This window comes from Pteropus alecto, unplaced genomic scaffold, assembly GCF_000325575.1.
Source record: "Pteropus alecto unplaced genomic scaffold, ASM32557v1 scaffold223, whole genome shotgun sequence".
Classification (NCBI taxonomy): domain Eukaryota; kingdom Metazoa; phylum Chordata; class Mammalia; order Chiroptera; family Pteropodidae; genus Pteropus; species Pteropus alecto.
This window is the reverse complement of record NW_006434441.1, coordinates 1,858,335-1,882,866: the sequence shown is the minus strand read 5'-3', so window position 1 is coordinate 1,882,866 and position 24,532 is coordinate 1,858,335. Positions and strand designations below refer to the sequence as shown.

The 24,532-nt window shown below is 52.7% G+C and overlaps 2 protein-coding genes across 7 annotated transcripts in view; both read left to right on the top strand.

Moving 5' to 3' along the window:
- The first annotated feature begins 6 nt into the window (after positions 1-6).
- KCNIP3 (potassium voltage-gated channel interacting protein 3) lies at positions 7-22,120 on the top strand. Of its 4 annotated transcripts, XM_006909440.3 has the most exons (8): positions 7-129; positions 12,212-12,336; positions 12,837-12,906; positions 13,156-13,226; positions 18,230-18,337; positions 18,919-19,023; positions 19,650-19,712; positions 20,268-22,120. In XM_006909440.3, the coding sequence occupies exons 1-8, from the start codon at positions 27-29 to the stop codon at positions 20,313-20,315; spliced, it is 693 nt and encodes a 230-aa protein (XP_006909502.1). In that variant the 5' UTR covers positions 7-26; the 3' UTR covers positions 20,316-22,120. The 4 variants fall into 4 exon arrangements, 3 of the variants coding, with proteins under 3 accessions (XP_006909502.1, XP_024900821.1, XP_024900820.1); XM_025045053.1 differs by lacking the exon at positions 18,919-19,023; XR_003045597.1 differs by lacking the exons at positions 18,230-18,337; positions 18,919-19,023; positions 19,650-19,712; positions 20,268-22,120 and adding an exon at positions 14,531-18,199 and having other exon boundaries at positions 13,156-14,266.
- A 2,131-nt stretch (positions 22,121-24,251) lies between these two features.
- The window catches only part of LOC102888242 (fumarylacetoacetate hydrolase domain-containing protein 2), a 7,214-nt gene continuing 6,933 nt past the window's right edge, over positions 24,252-24,532 (top strand). For 2 of the 3 annotated variants that reach the window (XM_025045057.1, XM_006909439.3), the window contains exon 1: positions 24,253-24,443. The gene's annotated coding sequence lies outside the window, so the exon portion shown is untranslated. Of the gene's footprint in view, positions 24,444-24,532 lie in introns of all 3 variants that reach the window. The other variant, XM_015587391.2, reaches the window with a different exon arrangement.

Below are 24,532 nucleotides of genomic sequence, written 5' to 3'. Positions count from 1 at the left end.
GCCTCGGAGGCAGCGCGCGGGCCGCCATGGGCATTCAGGGTATGGAGCTGTGCGCCATGGCCGTGGTGGTGCTGCTGTTCATCGCGGTGCTCAAGCAGTTCGGTATCCTGGAGCCCATGTCCATGGAAGGTAACGCGTGGCCCCGCCCCCGCTGCCCTCCGCCCGGGTGGCGCTCTGCGGGGACCCGGCGGGCAAGGAGCCTCCCTCAGCCCGGCACGCCTAGCTCCGCCGCCGGGCCGCCTCTGGGTTTCGGAGCTCTGGGACCAAGGGAACAGAGGGTCCTCGGGCTCCTGGAGGGGACAAAACGGCGGCGCTTGGGGTGGGTGTGAGCGAGATGCGGTGAGGCACCTTGAGCTGCATCCTTGGCTGTCCCAGGCCCGCCAGTCCGAGCCGCTGCGGACAGCACAGCCGTCTTGGATCCCCCCCGAAGGCTGGAGGTAGCTCAGGGTGAAGTTGAAAGGAAACCCTCCGCCCAGGGCCCTGGATAGCGAGTAATACAAAGCCTCTGCGGTGTGTCGGGGCGTCCCTTTTGCCCCATCCCATATCCAGTTCTCCCTCCCCAGGCTCAGGGCTGCGGGATCAGTAATCAAATCCTCAGGCGCCGCTTTTCTGTCCCAATAAAACACTGAGGAGACAGACCTACTCTAAATCAGACACTGTGGTCTCCCAGGACCCCTGGCAGGCACCTTTGGACTTGCTTCCCAGCCCCTGGCACCTCCCTAGACTTCTGGGTAGGTTGCACGGCACATCCATTCTGAAGGGGACCTTGACTCACCAGGGCTATCACCTGTCCTCCCCCAGTTCCAAAGAGGCAGTTGCAGTCTTGAACCCTTGGACCGTGGGGAAGGGGCCAGCCTGCCCTGCTCGTGTCGCCTGTGCTCCCCGATTGTCCTCTTAGAGGAGGAGGGGTATCTACCTGCCCCAGCACCCTGCTGACCTTGCCATGCTCCAGCTCCTTCCCCAGGGACGGCTTGGCCCTACTTCTTGCAGATGGAGATGCACCCCACCCCCTGTGAAGAACTGCTGAGGGCATGAAGGAGCACAGGGCCAGAAAGCCAGGCCCAGCCTCCCTTTTGCCTTTAGAGCCCAGGGCCGGCTCTTTATCTGAAGTTTATGGCCATGTGCTCCTCAGAAACCATGTGGTTCCATCATACCTTTTTTAGGTGTGTTCAGGAGGCCCAGAGAGAAGGGACCTGCTCAAGGTAGTTCTGAGAGGTGACACCTTGAACCTTAGATTTTACTTGGAGAGGAAAGTTCCCCAGCCAGGCCTACACTTGGCGGGACATTGACTCTGGCAGGGGGATCGGTGATGGAGAACTTGGTGGGAAAGGAATGGGTGATGGGAGACTGAGCCTCCCATTCTTCTGTGCCCCTGAGGGCCCTGCCTCCTGCCGGGCACCATCCTGGACTCTTGCGGTAGGCCCCTCCTGGAGCCTGTGGTAGGCATGGAGGTCTCCCTCCCTCCACAGGACAGTCCAAGTCAGTTGTGCTCACCAGAGGCTGCTTGGCCAGCTGGCCCTAGGACAGCCAGGGATGTGGCTCAAGGTGCCACCCAGCTTTTCTCTCATCGTCTGAGTCAGTCTGAAGTCGGCTTCTGTGCTTCCTAGGAGAGGGTATCTGCAGATGCCCTACTCAACCCACTGAAATGCTCACTTCAGGCTCTAATTAGTTTGCCTTTTCTGGTACGTTGCCACTTGTGCCCCTGGTGTCCTGGGGTCTGGATGTGCTGGGAGGAGCACAGTGCCCCAGAGTCATCCAGCTCTGAGCTGGAGTCCTGGAACCCTCATGTACTGGCTGTGAAACTCCCTCAAGCTTTCTGAGTGACCCTTTACAAAGTGTGACCCTCTACAAAGTGGGATAACACCTGCCTCATGGGGTGGTCACTTATCAGCAGGGTTTCCATGCCCCAGCATTCCTCTTCATGTGTAATAAACACATGAGCTTGTCAACCGAACGTCATTAATAATCAGCAATAGAATGATAAGTCGGGCGAACAGAACTGATTCAGGGCTGCAAATTCGCTCTCACTGCGTCAGAGGGAGGGAACACAGTTCCGGATGTCCTCTGTTGATGGGGCCCGGTAGTGCCTGGAAGGGCCCACTGGCCAGGCAATGACTAAGGGACTGTGGGATGGGCCACGAGGAGCCCAGCCCTCCGGCCCAAGCTAGATACAAGCTGGCACCTGGCACCGAGGGAAGGAGCCGGTGCCCAGGTCCCCCCCAAGCCTGAGCGCTTGCAGTGGGATGTGCCTCTTGTCCTCTCTGAGCCTCCGTAGTTCTCTTCTGAAAGAGACCAGAGTTATGAGGCCCTGGGGATTGTTAGGGACTAATGGATCCCGGTGGTAGGGATGCAGCCTTCTAGAAATAGATGCAGGAGTGGAAAGGCCCTCATCTCTCTGCCTGGGTCCCCTGTCAGTCTATCTCTGGTGACTTCGTCAGGGGGACTTCCAGCCTGATGTGGCCGCTAGCTTACTGAGTGACTTTGGTGCATCTTAATTTTCTCATCTGTGGAATGAGGATGATAATAGACTATTTTCCACCATGTACTTGACAAGGTGGGGGCAGAGGGTTGGTAAACTAGGCACTTTGCAAAAGTTAGAAGTGGCACTTAGTTCTAAGGGATTCCCAGGGTGAGGTGGTAGGAAGTGAGCCTGGGCTGGCCAGCCTTGTTCTCGAGGCCGACAAGGCCTAACACCAGACCTCTGTGTCCACATATGTGCCCCAAGGCTTGATTCTGGCTGCTGGTTTTCTGAGTCTGGCTTCCCTAAGTTCTAGAGTAGTAGCTGTCAGCTGAGGGCAGCTTGTTCCTCAGTAGACATTTGGTAATCCCTGAAGACATTTTTGATTGTCATAGTTGAGAGGAAGGTGCTACCGGCAGCCAGAGGGTGGAGGCCGGGGGCACTGCTAAACACCCTGCTGTGTGCAGGAAGTCTGCCCCCCCCAAAGAATTATCAGGCCCAGATGTTGGTAGTAACCTTAGAAGCCTCATTCCAGAAGGAGCCCTGGCTAGGGACTGGACAGCTGCCTTTCAGCCCCAACTTGGCCCCTGACACGTTGTCATGCATTTGGCGAGTCACTTTTCCCATCTGAGCTCTGCCCCTTGTCTGTAAGTGAGGAGGCTGGATCAGAGGCACCATCTCCCCGTGAGCTTTCCCTGGCCTCTGGCTCCCTTCATCTCAGGTTGTGTTTGGTGATGCTGTACTGAAATTTTCTGTGTCCCCAAGTCCCGAAGATAGCAGCCCCAGAATGTGCCCAGTGCTGCCTAGCAAACAGCAGGTGTTGAGTAAGCATAAGTTGCATGCCACTGTCAGCACCCACTTATTATACACCCATTGTATGCCAGGCGTGTGATGCTGCAGGAACACAAGTAACATGGGATCTTGGCCCTCCTTTTAGGGCAGTCCTGGGCAGGTGCCCTCTGAGGGGAGGGTCCCTGTGGCTGGGGTGGGGGAAGGAGGCTGGATTGTGAGGCCGGGGTACAGGCAGCTGAGGGGGGGCAGATATGAAGGAGAGAATAGGGGTGCCTAGAACAGGGATGTGCTCAGCCTGGCCCAGCACTTCCTCCCTCTGGGACACGACCCCAACCCTCTAGAGCTGCCCTATACGTAAGATGCCCATGGGGCCTGGCCTTGCAAAGGTAACCTGGGTGCCGGGAGGGTCGCCTTTATCCTACTGCTCCCTGTCTTGCTCCCCTCTCCCAGCACCCTCTCCTACCTTTGCCGGGGCTGGCAAAGCTGTGAGTATCCCGGGTGCTCTTTTCCTAGCAGGGGCCGCTGTTGTCATGCACTGCAAGCCTGGCAGGACTCCTGTGGCCCCTGGGCAGGTTTCCAGATCTGGAGTGCTGATGACAATGACAGTAGCCAGCATCTAGTGAGCGCTCTGTGTGCACCAGGCACTTTGTACATATCCTAACTTTGTCCTCAACAGTGTGCCCATTTTATAGATGAGGAATCCGAGGCTCAGGGAGAAAAAGTGACTTGGCCAAGGTCACCCAGCCGGAAAGTGGAAAGCCAGGACCTTTCTGAGCTCGGGTGCACCATCCTGGATGTGTCTCTAACGTCACAGGGACAGCCATGCGCATCCCAGTCTCTTAGGCGCAGGTATCAGGAGCCCAAAGTGGAGGCAGCTGCCTAGGTCCAAATCTCAGGTGAGGAGAATCCTCCTCACAGAGCGCCAAAAGGACTAAATGTGTGAATATGTGCAAAGCTGAGGAAGCAGTGCCCGGCACAGAGGGGCACTTTGTATGTGTTAGCTCTCACCATTTCTGCCAGAAATGGCCTAGCCCAAAGGACTCCCGGGGTCACACACCACTGACTGCACTACTGGGCAAAGAGGATGCAGTGACAGGCCCTTTATCACGGCGGCTGTCCTTCATTCTGTCCTCTGTAAGTCCCAGGCACCTGAGTTTTGACTGGCCGAGGCTGATGCCTGCCAGTCCAGCTCCCGGAAAGGGAGTGTCCCGACAGTGGCTTCTGCAGGACAGGGAAGTGGGCCGCAGCCCCAGGCCTGGCGTTGCTGGCCAGGTCCCCCACCCCAAGTTCGTGCCTCTACTGTTGCACGTCTGGACATGGTCAGTGGTTGCCAAGGGGCTTAGTCAGGAATCTCACAGGAAGTCTTACTTGGCAGCCCAGGACCCCTACAGATAGAAGGCCCTGCTGGGTCATAAGGGAGTCTAACCCCAGAGGCCTCCCCTGACCCTCCCAAGGTCTAAGAGTTGCCTGACCAGCAGAGACTAGGTTAGGGCTGAACCCGCCAGCTGGGTTCAAGAAGAATTGGAGCCAACGAGTGTAGACAGCAATTTGGAGTCTTCCCACAGACAGAGCAAAGGCGGGTGTGGGTGGTAGGGGAGCAGCCTGCAGGGGAGCCTCGCAGAGGCATTGGGGGCAGCCCAGGGGCTTCACGGGCTCCTGCAAAGACATCAGCCAAAAGTGCCCATCACCCCAGACTGGAACACCTTAACTCAGCGAAGTAAAGGTTTGGAGCCACCTCTCTGCAGGTGGGTCTTGCACAGAGGGGCCCGTGGAGTGGGTGGCAGGAACCTAGGCCGGGCTCTTACTCCTGGGAGGAAGGCCCCATTGTATCTGTCAGGCTGCTGCTCTACTTTGGGACACTCAACTTTAAAACAACATTGAAAATGCTTGTTTGATAGAGAGGTGAAACCTTTGTTGCAGACCACTGGTTATCAATGGATACCTGATGGGGGCTTGGTCCAGGACTAGCCCCCAGAGAGGCGAGGAGGGCTGGGCCTAGGGAGTGGTGGGGGTGATGGCAGGTGCAGCTGACTGCACGGTTGGGCCAAGCAAGGCCCCAGTGGGGGGACGAACGCTATGCAAATGCTACTTCCGCCCACTGATTGCCAGGGCACCCTGCCATTGCCAAAGGCAGGAGTGACACCTCAGACAGCTCTAGACAGAGCTGGCCACGTCTCCACTGACATAAACCTAGGAGAGGAGAGCCAGGAGGGGCCTCAGATAGTTCCTGACAGTTCAGAGAACTGTGCCAGATTCGTGGAATGAGGCTCCCAGAGGAAAGGACAGCCAGGCCTCAGGACAGAGGGTGGAGAAGTGTCCCCAGGCCCGGGAACCAGGTGACCTAGACAACTGGTATGCATTTGCCAAGAAACGGGAGAGATCCCCTCTGCCTGACCAAGCCTAAAGGTCAAAATCAAGGTCGATTTTAATTTGTCGAGCACAGTGAGGGGACAAGTGGATAGCAAGGCTGTTCACAGCCCAAGGCTGAGATCAGATCATGGCGTTAAGTGTCCCAAGGGCAATAACAGCCAGTAGCTTTAAGGCTGTATCTACTGCGGACAGAAATCATTTGTGTCCCTGACGGACACGAGTTGTACGCAGCTCGGGCTTCTCCATCTGAATGTGCGGCACTTGGGCCCTGATGGGTAATGAATGGAGTCAGGCACAGTTTCCTGTAGATGATGCTCCTGCGTCACATTGAAAAGTCACACAACAACCATCCTACAGCATCTTCCAGCTCTGGGTGATTTAACCCCATGTCTTGGTGGATGGTTCACTCGGTGGCTAGTGACAGTGGCTCCTTCCTTCCTGACATCTCCTGCCAGTTCCTCTCTCTGTTCTCTTCATGGCTTCCTTTGATGCCTGCAGCCAGAGTAGCCCTTCTAGGATGGAGATCAGACAAGCTTTTCCCCTGCTTTGGGCCCTCCCATGGCTCCTGTGCCCACCTGGCTCTTGACTCACCTGGGACCCTCTGCCCAAGGTGAACTTTGACCCCTATCTGCTGTCGTTGGTCTGAAGTCTTGGAATATCATTCCTCTTTCTGATTCCCCATCCCTGCTGTGCCCAGTAGATATAAGTGACAGTGAGTGTAGGGGCCTGGGACAACCGGCAGTGGGTAGGCCCTGCCTGGAGACATTCAAATCGACACTGAAGGCATTCATCCACGTACCCACCTAGGGAAACAGCTGTGGGGGCCCATCCTACCCAGTGTGTGTTCTAGAACACCCCCACATGCAGGCAGTATTCCAGGCGGGGTATGGCAAGGAGCAGACAGGAGTCCCTGCTGAGCTCTCCAGAGTAGAGGAGCGACTGACGGTAGACCAGTTGTATCCGTTGTTCTGCTCAGGCTACTATAACAAAATACTGTGGACAGGGAGGCTTAAACAACAGATATTTATTTTGCACGGTCTGGAGGCTGGAAGTCCCAGATCGGGGTGCCAGCAGGGCTGGTTTCTGGTGAGGCCCCTTGTCCTGGCTGGCAGATGGCTGCCTTCTTGCTGTGGCCTTTCTTCTGTGCGTGCATGCACATGTCTGCTTTCTCCAGTTCTGTCAATTTTGACAAATGCAGTCATGTGACATCTACCACAATCAAGATATTAAACAGCTCCGTCACAATCAAGATATTAAACAGCTCCGTCACCACAAAAAAATTCCCACATTTTTTGCCCCTAGCTCCTAACACATTCTCCTTCCCTATGATTTCTATAATTTTCTATTTTCTAGAATGGCGTATACCCAGCATCCTACATTACATAGCCCCTGGAGTCTGATTCTCTCATTCACCAGTGCATTCGAGATTCATCCCTCTCACTGAGTAGTTTGTTCACATACGTTGACGGGTAGTAAGTACTCCGTTATGTGCGTGGACCACGGTTCAGTTATCTATTCACCGGTCGAGGGACATTTGGGTCACCTCCGCCTTTTGACGACTGTGAATTAAGGTTGCTCTAAACATTTGCATAAGTTAGTGTGTGAAGACAAGAGTTACCATTTCATTTGGGTAAATAACAGGAGTGGGATTTCTGGGTCATATAGAATATAGATGTTTATCAGAAACTGCTACTGATTCCTCGAGTGACAGTACCATTTTCACTCCTGCCAGCAAAGTATAACAGTTTCGGTTCGTCTGCATTCTTAACAGTGCTTGATTTTACTATGTGGGTAATTGTATTTCATCATGGTTTTAATTCGGATTTTCCTCATTGCAAATGGTGTTAAACAACTTTTTATATGCTTATTTGCCATCTATGTGTCCTCTTGGGTGAAGTATTTTGATCAAGTCCTTGGCCCATTCATAAATTTGAATTGTTTATTTTCTTACGGCTGAGTTTTAAGAGTTGCTCGTGTATGCTGGATATCCTTTGTCAGATATATAATTTGCAAATATTTTCTCCTAGACTGTAGCTTATCTTTTTATTTAACAGTATCTCTTACAGAGCAAAAGTTTTAATTTTTCATTAAAAAGTACAATATATCAATTTTTTTTTATGGATCGTGCTGTTGGTATCATGTCTAAGAACTCTTTGCCTATAACCAGGCCATGAAGATTTTCTTCTTTGTATTTTTTCTAGAAGTTTTATATAGAAGTTTTATGTCTTACTTTTAAATCTATGCTCCATTTTGAGTTCATTTTTGAATAAGATATAAGATTTAGTCAAAGTTCACTTTTTAATTTCATTTCACTTATTTTTCAATTGCAGTTGACATTTAATATTATATTAGTTTCAGGTGTACAACATACTGATTAGACATTTACATAACTTGTGAGGTGATCCCTCCAATAAGTCCAGTACCCACCTGGCACTATATGTAGTTATTACAGTATTATTGACTGCATTCCCAATGCTGTATCAAAGTCCATCTTTTTGTAGACGGAAGTCAAATTTTCCAGCACTATCTGTTGGAAAAAAATCTACGCTTTACTCATTGAATCGCTTTTGCGCATCTGCCAAAAATCAGCTGGTCACTGTGTGGATCTGTTTCTGGGTTACCTGCTTCATTTCACAAATCTGTGTGTCTCTCTCCTCCAGCGCCAAATGGTCTTGATTACTGTAGCTGTATCGTAAGTCTTAAAATCATAGACAGATTTCTCCCATTTTATTCTTCTTCAAAACTGCTTTAGCTATTCTGTTTCCTTTGCCTTTCCATATAAATTTCAGAATCAGTGTGTCTATATCTACTAAAAAATCTTTCTGTATTTTTATTGGAATTATGTTAAATCTATAGATTGTTGTAGAGATAACCGACATCTTTATGATGTTGAATCTTTCAATCCATGAACATGGTATGTCTCTTCACATTTCAATCTTCTGTGATTTCTTTCATCAGCATTTTGTAGTTTTCAGCATATAGATTATGTGCGTGTTTTGTTATATTTATTTATGCCCAAATATTTCATTTGTGGAGAGAGTGATTGTAAATAGCATTGTTTTTTAAATTTTCCAAATATACATTGCTGGTCTGTAGAAATGTAACTGATTTTGTGTGTTGACTTTGTATCCTGTGACCTTGCTAAACTCACTTATTAGAGGATTTTTAGTATATTCTTTGGGATTATCTGCATAGATAACCATACCATCTGTGAATAGGGCTAGTTTGGTGTTTTGTTTTGTTTTCCAGTCTAATCTTAACACTTTTCCTTTCTCTTGTCCTTTTTTACACAAACTTTTTATTTAAAAATAATTTTGAAAAGTTGCATAGTACCAAGACTCCATTCAGATTTATTATTATTGTCATAATAAATTATTATTGTATGATAATAAACTTTATAAGAAAAGGATCTAATCCAGGATCACACATGATACCTGCTTGTTGTATCTCTTTAGCCTTCTTTGATCAGGAATAGTTTCTCTGTGTTCCCTTGACTTTTGTGACCTTCATGTTTAAAAATGTTATTGGCTAACAGTTTTGTAGAATATCCTTCCATTGGTGTCTTCCTTCCTTTTTCTTTTCTCTCTCCCTTTTTGCACCAGCTAGGACTTTCAGCATGATGTTTAATAGGAGAGGAGAGAGCAGATATTCTTGCACATTCTCAGTCTTAGGGGAAGGACCTTCAGTCTGTTACCAGTAGGTATGACATTAACTGTAGATTTTTTGTAGATGTCTTTTATCAGGGTGAGGAAGCTCCCTTGCATTCCTCATTTACTGAGCTTTTTTTAAAATCATGAATGAACATGGAGTCTTGTTAAATACTTTTTATACATCATTGATGTGACCACGTTTTTCTTTTTTAGATTGTTGATATGGTGGATTATGTTGGTTTATTCTCAAATGCTGGATTAGCCTTTCATTCCTGGGGAAAAAAAAACATTTTGTGTGGTGTAGTCTTCTTTTTGTACATCAGTGGACTCAATCTGCGAATGTTTTGTTGAGAATTTTTGCATTTATGTTCATGCGGAATATTGGTTAGGCATATTTGGGTTATCTCTTTCATCTTGGGTGAATTTAGGTAGTTTATGAGTTTTAAGGAATTGGGCTGTTTTATCAAAGTTCTTGAATTTGTATACAGATACTTGTTCATATATTCCTTTTATCCTTTTAATATCTGGAGAGTCTACACTTATTTCCCCCATTTATTCCTGATATTGCCAGTTTTTGTCCTTTTCATTCTTGTTAGAGTTTTATCAATTTTATTGATGTTTTCAGAGTACCGTCTTTTGATTTCATTGATGGTCTCTAAATTGTTTTGTTTTGTTTCTGATTTCATTGATTTCTGTTCTTATCTCTTCCTGTTTCCTTCCTTCTGCTTACATTGGGTTTATTTTACTCTTCTATTTCTCTCTAGGTGGAAGCTTATATTATTTATTTAAAACCTTTTCTCTTTTCAAAAATAGGCATTTAATGCATGAAATGTTTCTCTAAGTACTAATCTAGCTGAATCTCAAAAATTTTGATGTTATCTTTTCGAATGCATTCAGCTCAAAGATTTCTATTAGCTTCCTCTTCTTTTCCTGCCAATCTTGAGTTTTATATGATATCATTTCCCTTCATCCTAAAGTACTTCCTTTCACATTTCTTGTAGTACATTTCTGCTGGCAACAAGTTCGCTAGCATTCATTTATCTGAAAATGCCTTTATTTCACCCTCCTTTTTAAAAGGATATTATTGCTGGCTATAGAATTCTAGGTTAACGGATTTTTTTTTTCTTTCTCAAACTCAAAGTGTTGTTCCACTGTCTCTTGATCTACATAATTTCTTGTGAGAAGTCAAGTGCCCTTCTTATGTTGGATCCCCTTCTCACTGGCTGCTTTTAAGACTGACTCTTCATCTTTGGTTTTCATCAGTCTGACCGTGCTGTTCCTGTGTGTGGTTTTCATTTTATTTTTTCTCCATGAGGTTCACTGAGTTCCTTGGAATTGTGTGTTGATGTGTACCTCTAATCCACTGCATGGTTCTCCCTGGTGTGCATCCCCTATATCCTCCCCCATCCCACTTTTGACAGATCCCCGGGCTGCCCCCCAGCTCCCCCATCAAAAATACTGTTGCCATGAGTATCCTTATGCAGTTCCCCTTAGCTAGGTGAGATTCTATTTAGGATGTTAGAATCCAGAGTGGAATTGCCGGCTTGCAAAGTTTGCCTATGTTAAACTTGACAGAGGATTGCCAGGTGTCCGTACAGTGATGGGAATGATCTAGAAAGGAGGGAAGAAAGGTGGTGAGGAGAGAGGGAAGGGTGGAGAGAATTTCCAGAGCCTCATGCTTGAGTAGGTGAGAGGGGCTGGGCAGGGACCCACTGCATAAGTGGAGGACTTAGCCAGGAACAGGGACAGTTCATCACCAGATTGGGAGAAAAAGTAGAGGTCTGGGCCAGACACAGGTGGACGTGGTGGCAGGAAGTTGGGTAAATTTTCTTCTGTGGCTTCTACTTTCTCAGTGATATAGGAAGTACCTGGAGGGTCAGGATGGCAATTTAAAGAGAGGATGGTGTGAAATCGCTGTCTTGAAGACTGGGGGGTATGTGACCAAAGCAGCAGAGCTTGGCAGCTGGGCAGTTTGCAGGCTGCTCTTGGCTAGTGGGAGTGGGCAGTGCTCACGGGAGAGGCCGTGCCCGGCTCTGTGCTGGGCTCCTCGGGCATGGGGTGGGCAGGGCAGGGTTTCTGCAGATCATCTCCATCCTCAGGGTGCCAGAGGAGGCTGGGGTGGTGACAGTGCAGTGGGAACCATGCTTCCCTTCTTGGTGGAAAGGTCTGTGATTATGTGACCAGGCTGCTCAGCAGGTGTAAGCACTGAGTGCTGCCATCTGTAGCTCTAGTTTGTATTATAAAAGTGATGGATGCCCTACCAAAAGAAATTAGGAAAAGGTAAAAAAAAAAAAAAAAAAAAAACATAAAAAGGTAAAGATCACCTGGACCCCACACTATCCTAGCCACCCCCATCCCCGCCAAGGCTAACATTTGAATGCGCTGTTATCAAAAGAAGGGCCGGTTTCTGCCTGATGGGCACTTGAGGGCTGACCTCTTTTCGGTATGAGTAATCCCCCAAATGCAGCCAAGCAGCAACACATTGGGCTGGTTGGGCCAAGAGGGGAGCCCTCCCATTCCTGGCAGAAGACAGGGAGGGATGCATGAAGGAGGCGGCCAGGAATTGGGTCTCGAAGGTTGAGGGTCTGTTGAGCCATCTCACTGTCTTTTACCACCGCCCCCTACCCCCGGCAACCCCTTGTTTATTGTCTCTCCAGGACAAGGCCGGCTCCTAGTCCCTGTCCCCCCACATGTGGCTGACACCGTGGGCACACTCCAGGCAATGAGTGGGGGCCCGTACTGTGCAAGGAGCGAGAGGCAGGGCGGCCTGGGCGTGCAGCTCCACTGTAGCCCCCATCTGTGCAGCCCACAGCCTGTGTGACCGCACATGCAGTCATACAGAGAGAGCCCTCCACCCCCGACGCCAGCCCATGGCCTGGCGCCCACCCTGCAGCAAGCTGGAGGAGCGGATACATGTCCTCCTGGTCTGTGTTCTCTCCAGACAGCAGCGACAGTGAGCTGGAGCTGTCCACAGTGCGTCACCAGCCAGAGGGGCTGGAGCAGCTGCAGGCACAGACTAAGTTCACCAAGAAGGAGCTGCAGTCCCTCTACAGGGGTTTCAAGAACGTGAGTGACCCCACTCCTGGGAGGGGTACCGACCCCCAGACTGCTGTCCCTGGCTCTGGAAAGGGGGACTGCGGCCCACCCAGACCCCTGTCCCTAGCTCTGGGAAGGGGGACCCTAGTCCCCAGACCCCTGTCCCTGGGTCCAGGAAGGGGAACCGTGGCCCAGGCAGACCTTCTTAGAGACTTTTCCATGCACAGCAAATACCACAGGGGACTCGGTGGGGCTCACGATTTGTGGGAGAGCTGTTTTGGGGTGACCGAGCCCCAGCATCAGTGTTCTGACTGTCCATGCTTCTTTCTGTGTCTCTGCTGACACAGAGTAGGGGTGTATGGATGGACCCTACTGGCCTGAAGGGATCTGCCTCCCCTGCTCCACCACCAGGCTCTCCTGGGGGTTTGGAGTAGGCAATACCCGGGGCAGCAGGCATCACCCAGAAGGAGAATCAGGGTGCAGGGCGGAGGTGGCCGAGGTGGCTTTAAGGGTGTAGCTTTCTGTTGCAGGAGTGTCCCTCGGGCCTGGTGGATGAAGACACCTTCAAACTCATTTACGCACAGTTCTTCCCTCAGGGAGGTGAGTCCAAGGCCAACACCCCACCCCCTCAAAGCCCCACTGTGTCTCTGTGGCTGTTTTGTAGAAGATGGGCATCCTTTTTACAAGGAGGGGACCCTTACCTCCACCACTAGCTTTTTGGAAGCCTAGTGTTACCTCTGTCCTATTGGAAGTGGGGACCCAGCTGAACCTGCCCCCCAGGCAGGGCTGCCTGGGGTGGGGGCTTGGCTTCCAAGCAGCCTCAAAACACCCGCACTTCATTTCCCCCAGATGCCACCACCTACGCGCACTTCCTCTTCAACGCCTTCGATGCTGATGGGAATGGGGCCATCCACTTTGAGGTAGGTCCCTGCCGTCCCTGCAGCCTGCCCTGGTGCCACGTCTTCTGGCTATCCAGAGGGGCAGACGTGATCCTGGAGGACATGGCCCAGCGTATCCCCCGGGGAATGAGTGGACTGTGCTTGGCTGGCCCAGGCCTAACCAATGTCACTGGAATTTGGTTTTGTTCATCAGTTACCCTATTCCCAGCCTTGTCTTCCATTCCAGCCCCGCTGAACCCAGGGAGCCACCGAGGCACCCTAAGGTGGTTGCCACCCAGCGTGAATATGCATTTAGAAAGGGGGCAAGGCCTCACTCCGGGGTCTGTGCTGACGGTGGGTTTTGGGCACCCAGCAACCAAATTCACCCCCTTGCCAGAAAACAGAGCACCCAGCTCAAGCAGGCTCCCGCCGTCCCGGCCAGACACTGAGTGAGCCTCCCACGAAGGCCCCCCAGCTCTATGTGGGTGGCTGTAGGTCCCACCCAGGCCCAGCCGCCAGATCATTTGAAGGAGGCCCCTCTATGGAGCCCCTAAAAATAGCAGCAGGTGAAAAGCTGAAACCTCTTTTAGGAAGAAAGCTCTGCTGAGAGCTAGGCATGATCAATAACCACTTGGTGCAAGGGCCAAGGGCGGTGACAGGAAAGCCACAGGGCCAGCAGGCTGTTCAGAAAGCCCCTGGACCAGCCTGGGGGATAATAATATCTCAATCATTTGGCCTAACACTGCTCTGTTCCTTTTACGGCCGCCAGCGCAGCCGGCAGCACACTGACACTCACTGAGGCCACCAACCTGCTCTCCGGCTCACTGACCACAGGGCCCCACCCTGTCCGGCCACGCTCTTAGGGCTTGTGCACATGTGAATATGCAGTGTTTTCATCTTTATTCTCAGTGACACCTGCATGTCGTAAAAATCCAATTAGTACACAGGAGTAAACAGGGAAAATGCATTGTCCCCCGGCCCCTCCCCTGTGACCAGTTCCTGCAGATCCTTCAGGAGGCACCTGAGGCGTCCAGGAGTGAAGTGCGGGGAGGACCTGAGTGTGACGGACCCACCAGGGCATTGTGGGTGGTCTCTCTTGTTTTGAAATTGGAGGATCGGAGGGCTCAGCAGGGACCTGGCGTGCGACAGGTGGCTGGAAGGTCTAGGTCACCTCCTGTGGGCATCTCTTTCGCTCCCCCAGGAGGGGTCTTAGATGGTCCCTATAACTGCCCCTTTAAGGTGGTTGGTGGTGGGTCTTTGGGGGTGCTATCAGTGGCTAAGTTGGGGGCGCTGGTGCTGCAACCCCTCCGTTTGGTGCATCCTGGGCCACCCGCGCTTCTCTGCAGGTGCAGTTATAGGGACCATCCAAGCAGCAGCCCCCTTCCCGTTGCTTACGGCTGGGAAGGACCCCGACAGGATGGGAGCAACACTCGGCCCCTGGGCCTCAGGCTCAGTGAGCTCTGAAGACAGAAGCTCAGGTGGCTGATGGGTATTTACAGTGACTCCAGTCCTGCATCTCCTTGAGAGACAAGACACGTGTTAATGGAAGTTTATTGTGTTGGTAAAATGTGATCACTTCCTTGCCTTCATCCAAAGGCTTCCAGGAAGTAAACTGGCAAACCCAGCAAAGCTCAGCACAGCCGCGTGGAGCCTTGGCCCCACGACCCCCTCAGGCCTACCCGCTGCTCTGCAGCTCCCCCTGAGTGCTCTGGGACATGCCCACCAGAGGGAGCCTGTGCAGGCCTCTGACTGGGACACAGACCACCTGAGTGTGACTTCAACAAGCAGAGAGAAGGCCTGCAACTGTGTCACAGCTTCTGCTCCCACCCTCTGCTGAGTCCTGCTCTGAGCTCCACCTGTGCCCCTCGTGAGCACCCTGCGGTGTTTTAGCCTGGAAACCAAGACCTCTCCATGTCACAGCATAACTGCAGGAGCCCCTCACCTTTGCTGGACTCTCCCCAGGGTCAGCCACAAAGCAGAGCTGTGGATGTGATGGGCTCTGTACACTTCGGAGCTAAGAGCAGAGTCAAATACAACCAGCAATAGTCGCACATGCCATTGTGCTCCCTGGGGCTGAAAACTAGCGAGCTGGCTGGACTTGGGGTCCTCTGTGTTTCTTTGAGGATAGGCCAATGGCCTTGCAGGGCACATTCCCACCCACCTCTCCCTAGGCGCCGTCACTGCTATAACACACACATGCTCAGAGACACTGGAAGGGGACATTCCTCAGTCGTGGCTGAGCATGAGGGCTTCCACTCAGCCCCTCCCCTAGCCTACACGGAAGGGGGTCCTTGCGGGACTCCATGGCTCTACCTCCCATGGGGAAAGTGTGCCAGTCCCCAGGGAACAGGGAGTGATGTGACCTGAGATGCTCTGACGTCCACTGCTGAGTAAATCGTGCGGGGGTGATCTCTGCCTCGACTTGGGCATGCAGGAAGTATCACATGGTTTCTCCTTGAAGTCACGCTTGCATTCGCTTCACTTGTTACACCCATGCCTTTGAGAGACCCATAGATTCCAGGGTGTGCCTTGGAAAACAGCGCTTAACCACCCACACACACCCAAGGAGGCAACCGCCTTCCCGTTTTAGCCAGTTGTCACTCTTTGTCTCCCCATCTCCCAGCAGCGAGCCTCTACTTCTCCTCCTGGCTGTCCAGTCTCAGATGCAATGGTGAGGACTGGGGCCTCTCATACATAAGTTTTTCCCATCCTCTGGCTTCCAACAGAGCTACAGGATGCAGAGTGGACAAGGACTCTCGATCACCCCAAGCATGTGAATCTGAGCCCCGCTGAGCTTTGATGACACTCCCCTCCCTGCATACATTTTGATTCTGCCTGCCGTTGACAATTGTCTCGAGTTTTCATTTTCCTCGGGCGGGTCTGTGACCTCATCATTCACTCACCCTTCCCCAGTTGTCTGGACCAGCACCCCCCCTGATGATGCTTCCCCAGCTTCATCCTCCATTGGGACTGAGCACCACCTGTGGAACTCTTCGTCTCTCTCCTGTGTTGCATCTCCTGGTTCAGGACTCCTGTCACCTCCCTCTTTCTTGCTTTACTCTCTGTTTTCAGGGGCACAGCTGCCAGCAGCTTCCTGGGAAACAGAGAGTATGTGGGAGGTGACTTTCGAGGCTTTGGACATCTGGGAATGTCTTCACTCTGTTCTCTCTCTTGCTTGACGTGTTGGTGGGAGGCGGTGCTCCTTCAGGATGGTGGCCATCATGCCACTGGCTTCCTGCCCCTCGTGTTGCCATCAAAGGCAAAGCCTGCTGATCCCTGGCACTGTGTGCGGGACTTGATTCTGTGTTTCTCTTTGCTTTTGCTTTTTCTCTGGAAGCTTGTATGATCCTCTCTTTGCACCCAGGTTTTGGAAATGTCATTACGATACGTGCCTGCAGGTGACACAGTGGGCTGTTTGCAGGCGTTGTGGCTGACACTGATGACTCAGCAGACCCTGGACACACACACACAGCCTTCCATTCTAGGAAGGCTTCTCTTCTCGACTCGCTTCCCTCCATGTCCTCCATTCTTCTTGGCACTCCTGCTGTCAAGTGGGGGGTCCCTCCAGAGCGGGCCTCTTCACCCCCCTTTCTTGTTCTTGATTATTCCCATTTTATAGCTTCCTATTCTTATTTTAGAGATGTCAGATTTCCAGTCTCTGAATCTAACCATTTGTGTTGCTTCAATTTTCCCCCTGGAATAATTTTGTTTCTTCCAGATTGTTTTCCTCTATTGCCCTTAGTCTTTCTCTTGCATGGCACAAGCTTCCTCAGACTCAGAAAGCGTAACGTTTGAGCTAGGACTAAGCCTTGTGGTGTGTGGCCCCATCCCTGTGCGGTCTGCCACCCTCCACCCAGTTCTGAGACAGGCCTTCTCTGTTCCCCTTCTTTCTGAATAGCCTGGAGGATCCTGCAGGGCAGGGGGCTCAGCCCACCAGCCTTCGGGAAGTGGAGGGAAAGACTTGCATCACACCAGCTGTTGTAACACAACAGCTGACATTTCCATATGGAAGCCACTGGAACATCTCTGTCTTGTCACATTAGTATCAGCTACCATCAGAGGTTTGTCCTGACCCCAGAACTGAGCTCTGTTAGCTTAGCTTCTGAAGCTGGATGTTTTGAAGCACCCTAACATCAGTATCAGCCAACCATGCCATCCCTGCCACACGTGCACATGCACACATGCTCACACTCACACACATGCACACTCACATATGCATGCACACTTACACATGAACTCATGCACACACATGAACACATGCACACCCACACATACATACACATTTACACATACAACACTCGTGCACATGTGTGCATGAATGCATGCTCACGCACGCACGTGCTCACACGTACATTCATCACATGTGTGAACGTGCACACATGCATAGTTACATATGTGCACTCATGTGCACACATGATCACACATGCACACTCACATTTGAATGCATGCTCGCACATGCATACCCTCACAATGCACTTATGCGCTCATATGTACATGTGCACACACATGCATTCATCACACGTGTGCACACACACACTAACATGCACTCATGCACATGCACACACAATGCACTAATCATACGTGCGGAAATGCACACTCACACATGCATACAGTCACATATGTATTCTCTTGTGCACACACGATCACATGCACACACTTGCATGAGCACACACGCTCACACATGCATGCCCTCATACATGCACATGCGTGCACAACACACATGCACCTATCACATGTGCTCGTCACACATGTGCACATGTACCCACTCATGTGCATGCATGTTCACATGTGTGCACTCGTATGTGCGTGCATGCTCACACATGCATGCCCTCACACATGCGCAGACACATGCATGTGCACGCACATGCACATGTGCACACTCTCACACATATACACACACATGCACACTGCCGACCTGATGGACACTCTCCCCACTCTGTATTGGAAACTCTAGAGCTGTGAATTCAGTGGAAGCATCACAGGGGACTGAAAATAAAATCTGGATGTCAAATTGTCACCCCGCACCCTCTCTCCCTCCCTCTCAGGACTTCGTGGTTGGCCTCTCCATCCTCCTGCGAGGAACGGTCCAGGAGAAGCTCAAATGGGCTTTTAACCTCTATGACATTAACAAGGACGGCTATATCACCAGAGAGGTACGGGTGGCTGGATGTGGCCGGTCTGCTGCTGCCTGGGCTGTCCTGCACTCCTTTTCTTCCCAGAGACAAGGCAGGGGACAGCCATCAAGGGGTTCTCTCTGTCCTTGTCTCCTAGGTGTGGGGAGTAGGGTCTATGTGTCCCACACACATTTTAATCCAGTTCAACAAGTGTCTTCGTGTCATCCCTGCCTATGGGAGGGCCTGGGGGACACACAGGTGGAGAAGCTGAGGGGGGTGGCTAGCCTTGGCTCCCACCAATCGAGGGGCAGTATGGTCTCTTAAGGCATGTGGGGACCCCCACCCCAAGGGGCCACAGTTGAGATTTTTGGCCCAAACATATTTTGTATATGAAAGAGTGGCCACAGTTTCACATTTGGGAGACTGAACTTAAAAATCTATCTCCAGCTTTTCTTGGACATCCAGAAGCTGGCACTGGGCAGAGTGGATGGGGGCCCCTCGCACTCACTCAGAGCTGTTCTGGAGGGATCCTCTGCCCTTTGATGCAGCCCCCTTCCCTTGGGCCCTCGCACTCCCTGCTCCTTGCAGCCAGACCCATGCCTGCCCATCCGCCCCTCCAGGAGATGCTGGCCATCATGAAGTCCATTTATGACATGATGGGCCGGCACACTTACCCCCTCTTGAGGGAGGATGCGCCGCTGGAGCACGTGGAGAGGTTCTTCCAGGTGAGCGCCCCACCTGAGTATGCAGGACGGGCAGCAGAGGAGGAAGGGGCTCCTGCTTCCAGCATCCCTAGACAAGCCCCTCCCCTCTCTGGGCCCCACTCCCGAAGGCTCCCAGAAGCGGTTAAACTGGCATCTCCCCCCTGGCTGGTTGTCAGGACCTCGAGGAACGAATTAAAACATCATCCCACTTCCCAATCTGCTGAATCTGTCTCTGGGAGGGCTGACACCCAGGCCACTGTTCTGGTACCTTCAGAAGCTCCCCCAGCCCCTCCCCCAGAAACTGTCTGTGAGAAGGGTGGGTTGGGGTGACCCCACGGTGTCTATGGGACATGTGGCCCTCTTATGCCTCAGTTGCTCCATCTGCCCTGGCTGCCTGTCAGGATGCATTCTAGGAAGTACCCCAAGAGGCATGGGAAGCAGCTAGGGTCGGGGAGCAGACTGGGGAGAGGTCATCTGTGGGGTAGGAGGTGGCTGAGGAAGGCACTTTATGTGGCCGGGATACAGGGTAGGGGACAGAGGGAACAGGTTGACCTGAGGGAGCCCGTCTACTGCTATGTGCACAGGCTTGGGGCAGGGGCTGTTTCTGGTGAGACACAGACACACTGAGGGCATGGCTTGGGTTACAGAAAATGGACCGGAATCAGGACGGAGTGGTGACTATTGATGAGTTCCTGGAGACCTGCCAGAAGGTAGGTGGCATCAAAGGTTGAGAACACCCAGTGTCCTGCCCCTGCCAGTCCCAGGCCTTTCCCACCCACTCCTGCCAGCCACAGCCCACTTGAGTGCACTGTCCCTCAGCCCTGCCCTTGCATGCCTGGAGTTGGAGGGGCAGACATGGGGCCAACGGAAGGGCGATGAGGTCCTATGGCCCTCAGGTAGGGTCACACGGGGGGGACAAGCACCTGGAGCCTCCCAGCTCTGCTGATTCTCCTCTCCAAAGCACCCTTTGGGGTGGGGGGACACCGGGCCTTGGCCACCTGCCTCACTCCCAGAGCAGCCTTTCAGTTGGTGCTGGCCTCGATCTGGGTGTCCAGCCTGGAGGCCTGTTCGGCAGTGAGCCAGCTACTCCCAGATGAGCTGTGGTTGAGCACGGGGCAAAGACGGACTGTGCCTGGCTGGCTCCCCGACCAGGGACACAGACAGAGGGGTCCCTGGCAATAATCTGCTTGAGGTGGCTAATGGTAGGCCTACTGCACCCTGGCCATTCAGGGTCTGACCAGACCGTTCATCCACTCCCCATGCAGGACGAGAATATCATGAGCTCCATGCAGCTGTTCGAGAACGTCATCTAGGACCCATGAGGGGTCCCGCGTGGGCCTTGCCACCACAGCCCCCAAAAGAACCTCAGTCCTGTGAGGAGCAGCCTCTACGAGAAACTTTTTTCTAATACATTTGCAAAAAGTGAACAATTTGCTCCAGATACACATGCACACGCATGCACATGCGCACACACGCACATACACACATGCCGTTCCTATGGGCTAGCAGAGGGGGCAGAGGTCAGGGAGAGGCTGCAGCTGGCTGGGATCTGGGTCCAGGTGACATGAGCCACACACCCCCAGCCAGCCCTGTCCCAGGCTGGTGGGGGAGGCTGCCTCTGGGGTGGGCAGCTGGAGGAGCCGTGACTACAGCCGCTGGGTGTGAGCAGAAAGCGCTTAGCTTCCCTGCAGAGAGTGGGGTCCAGTCTCCAGAACTAAAGCCCCTCCTGTGTGAGCCTACATGCCCTGCCCTCCTACCACCCTCAGTTCCCAGCACCATGGGCCAGGCTGGGGTTGCTCTGGCCTCCTTGTCCCCCTGGCCACAACCTGCCCACTAACCACATTCCCACTGGGCCCCGTTCTCCCTCCACCCCAGGAAGGGGGCCCTTCAGGCCCAGGGCCAGGTTTCCTGGTGGTGAATGTGAGGGGGACTGTCTGCCCAGGTGTGGCTCAGTGGGGATACAGTGGCAGGGCTGCCCCCACCCCTCAGTCTCCAGACTGTTTGCCCTAAGGTCATTGTATGTCATCATAGGTCATCGTAGGTCATCATAAGTCCCAAGAAGAGGAAACGTGGCTCAGGGATTGGCAGCCAGGGAGCCCAGGTGGCCAGCAGGCTTGGGAAGGGCTTCTCCTCCCTCTGTGCCCTCGGCTTCTGTCTCCCTTGGCTGAGCAGTTTGGCTGAGCCTCCTTCCTGGTCAGGGTCCTGCAGCAGTGTGGCTACTCCTCCACATGGGCTCACCCCAACCCCATACAAAAAGCACAAGCACCCCAGCAGCTCCGGTGGAGCCCACGAGGGGAGCTGAGGACACTGCTTCTCCGAGACAAGGCCCTCCTGGTGGCCGAGGCCTGGATGCCAACAGCCCTGATACAGGTGACCCAGGGAAGGAACCTGGGGGTCCATTCTGTGCTTTAGAGCAGTGGGGGCTCAAAGCCTATCCCCAGCCCAGGTCACCAACACTCAAAAGCACAAACTCTGGGATGCTGCTTGGCTGGGTTCTGCCCTAGGGATGGGGCAATTTCCACCTGAGGCCAGTGGCAGGTTCACAGGGACCTCCAGAAGACAGAATGGCAGCACGGGCCCTTCTGAGGGACACTTCCATCCATACATTCCATTGGCTGCCACCCTGTCTCTGCTCAGGCCTGGCCCCAGGGTGGGCAGGGCTCTGTGAGGGAGGACAAAATGGCAGAGGCTGTGGAGACTGGCCTGGTTCGGCCACGAGGTCCCTTTGGCACCCACACACAGGTGATCCTCCCCTTGGAGTTGCACTGACACCCCATCTCTAGTCTGATGGGGGGGTCCCTCTCCTCTCCTTCAGGAGAGCATCAGCTTCCCCTGGCTCAGGGATCTTGCCCCCCACCCAGCCTGGCCCTCCCAGCTGGTGTAGCTCTGCTTCTCAGGGGCCAAAACCACAGGAGGGTATCACCACCATGCCCCTGCCCCCTTGGTCTCAGCCAGCCTGGCTGCATGTCCAGCCAGGAGGGGCCTGTCCCCTACGCTGGGATGTGGACTGGCCGCATATCTGCATGGCAGAAGTGTCTCCCTTGGGCATGGCCTGGAAGGGAGGTTCCTGTTCTCAGAGCCCACCAATATTCAGTCCTGTATATTTTAATAAAATGAACTTGACAAAGGAGAGGGACTCTCATTGGCTCTGTCCTGACTCTGGACTTCGGCCCTGCCCCTCCCTCCCTGCTGTTTACCACAACTCCTGCCCAATGCTGTGCTGGTAAATGTTCTACTATCCCCATATTGTAGCATTTGCCAGATTCCACACTCGATTTCCAGCTCTTGGCATGATGTCACCGAAAGCAGAGTTGTATACAGTTGGGAGCCCTTACCAGAAACGCCAGCCCTGTAGCCTCCACACAGAGCCTGCTGGGTGGAGTGCCTTCTGGAAGTGCCATTTGTATTTTGTCCTCAGATCATTTTTCTTTACCAGCTCCAGAAAGTGATTTCTGCATGTTCCCCTTGGCTGGAGTGTCAGGTCACAGGGCAGAAGCAGAATTTGCCTAAAGACATCTTCTTTCCCTGCTTTTATTTTCAAAAGTGTAAACTCAGTGAGGGTTATGCCAGGGGAGGAGAAAGAACTGAGAGCCTGGGGAGAGGCATGGAGGGGGATCCCCAACTCGGGGACAGAGAGTAGGGAGGTTCTGGGGGGGTCTGGCAGTGGTTCAAGGGCCAGACCCCATGCCATGTGACAGCATCTTCACAATGATGCAGACCCAAGCCTCCATGGGTCACTAGCTTTGGCTGATGGGCATCTCAGCAGTAGCCGGGAGGGTAGAGGACAGGACCTTCCATCACCACACACACACATTAAAGGCTCCACCCGACCTGAGCTCCAGGGCCTCGGCACAATTAGAGCAAGGGAGCCAGACTTTGCTGTCTGGGATGGGATGGTCTGCATTTGCCACGGGCCAGCCACTATGCTGAGCCTGTGCACCCTGGTCACAGCCTGATGGGCATGATGAGGAAGCTGGGCTGAAAGGTGTTAGGACCTCTCAGCCATTAAAGAGTGGACCCAGGATGGTGGCTCCAGGGTGGTGTAAGTACTGAGTCACCCACTTCATGATGGCCATAGAGCTCAGAGTAGAGAGAAAGCCATCTATCCACCCACAGATCCATCCATTCATCCAACTATTTGTACATCTGTTTCCCACTCATCTACCCAGCACCTTCCTGACCCAGACACTCAGTGTAGAGGGGCAGCTGGGCTGTGCACACCTCCATGTGGCTGAGTGGCAATGAGGAGTCTAAAAGGAGCCCTGGGCTCAGGGTCCAGACCTTAGTCCTGACCTGGGCCACAAGACTCATGTGGTCTAAGCCAAGTCCCATTCATTCTCTCTCTCTCTCGGTTTTATAGAAGGCTTTTATTACCAGGATTTTTTAAAAAAATCAGTCATAGATAGGGTAAGAAAAATTACAGGACATTCTCAACTATACACGAAGATGTAAAAATCAGAATGTTACTATTCTCATTTCAACAGTGTAACATATACATGATATATGTAACCCCATGACAGACTTGGGTTTACCCCAGAAATGCAAGGTTTAACATTTTAAAATATAGGTACTTTAGTTTCCAATAATATGAAGTATCTAGGAATCTGGATTACTCCCTCCACTGGAAGCAAGTTCGAATCTAGTTTTGCCCGGGTCAGCAACAATGGCATGGATTTTGTCTGAACCAGCTGGTCATAAAGGGAATGCAGTGCGAGCTGGGCAGGGTTCCGGGAATGGAGAGGAAAGTGGGATACAGGTGGAGACCCACCTGCTCAGGAAAGGGTGCCCGTGGCCGCTAGCAGAGCCAGCAGGGCCAAAGTGAATGTGGGCGTAAAAGGCTGGACCTGGGGTCAAGAATGCTGGTTCCCCTCGCTGCGTCATCTTGAGCAAAGCTTACAGACTCAGGTGCCCCCTAGTAAAATGGGTGCCCTCATCACCTCTCTCAATGATAAACCAGCATCAGAAGACAGATCTGTCTTTGTCAACCAGCACCCTATAATTAGTTTCTTCCACAGCATTTGCCCAACGATCGGAACGGTGCCCAGCCCAGGGACGGGATCCGACGCGGGGAAGGCCAGCGCGACGCCTTAGGAAGCGCTTGCACCCGGGTCTGCGCGAGACAAGGGAATAAGCAGACTCGCAGGCGCCCGGCCTACCCACAGTTCTGATGGTCCACAAGAGGCCATCTGCCCCATACGTCACTTCCGGGACCGGAAGACGCCCTACTATTGGTCGTCGTCCTGTGACGTCACCAGGGAGCGCCGCCTCTTCAGACGTCTTATTAGAGGAGCCGCGGGACGGGCTGCGTCCGAGGTTCCCTGAGCGGCTCGCGGCCTTGGTATCTGACACCAGTGTTTCGGTGCCTGCCGACCTCAGTTCCCCCGCCCCGCGAGCCTGGCCCGACAGCACGGGACGCCCGTGCGACCGGCCGCCGCAGCCAGGTAGGTCAGGTTCGGGCCGGCCCGGCAGCGTTTTCCGCGGGAGGCTCCCGCCAAGGGCAGGGCTGGACCCTGGGCCCCCTCGGCTCTGA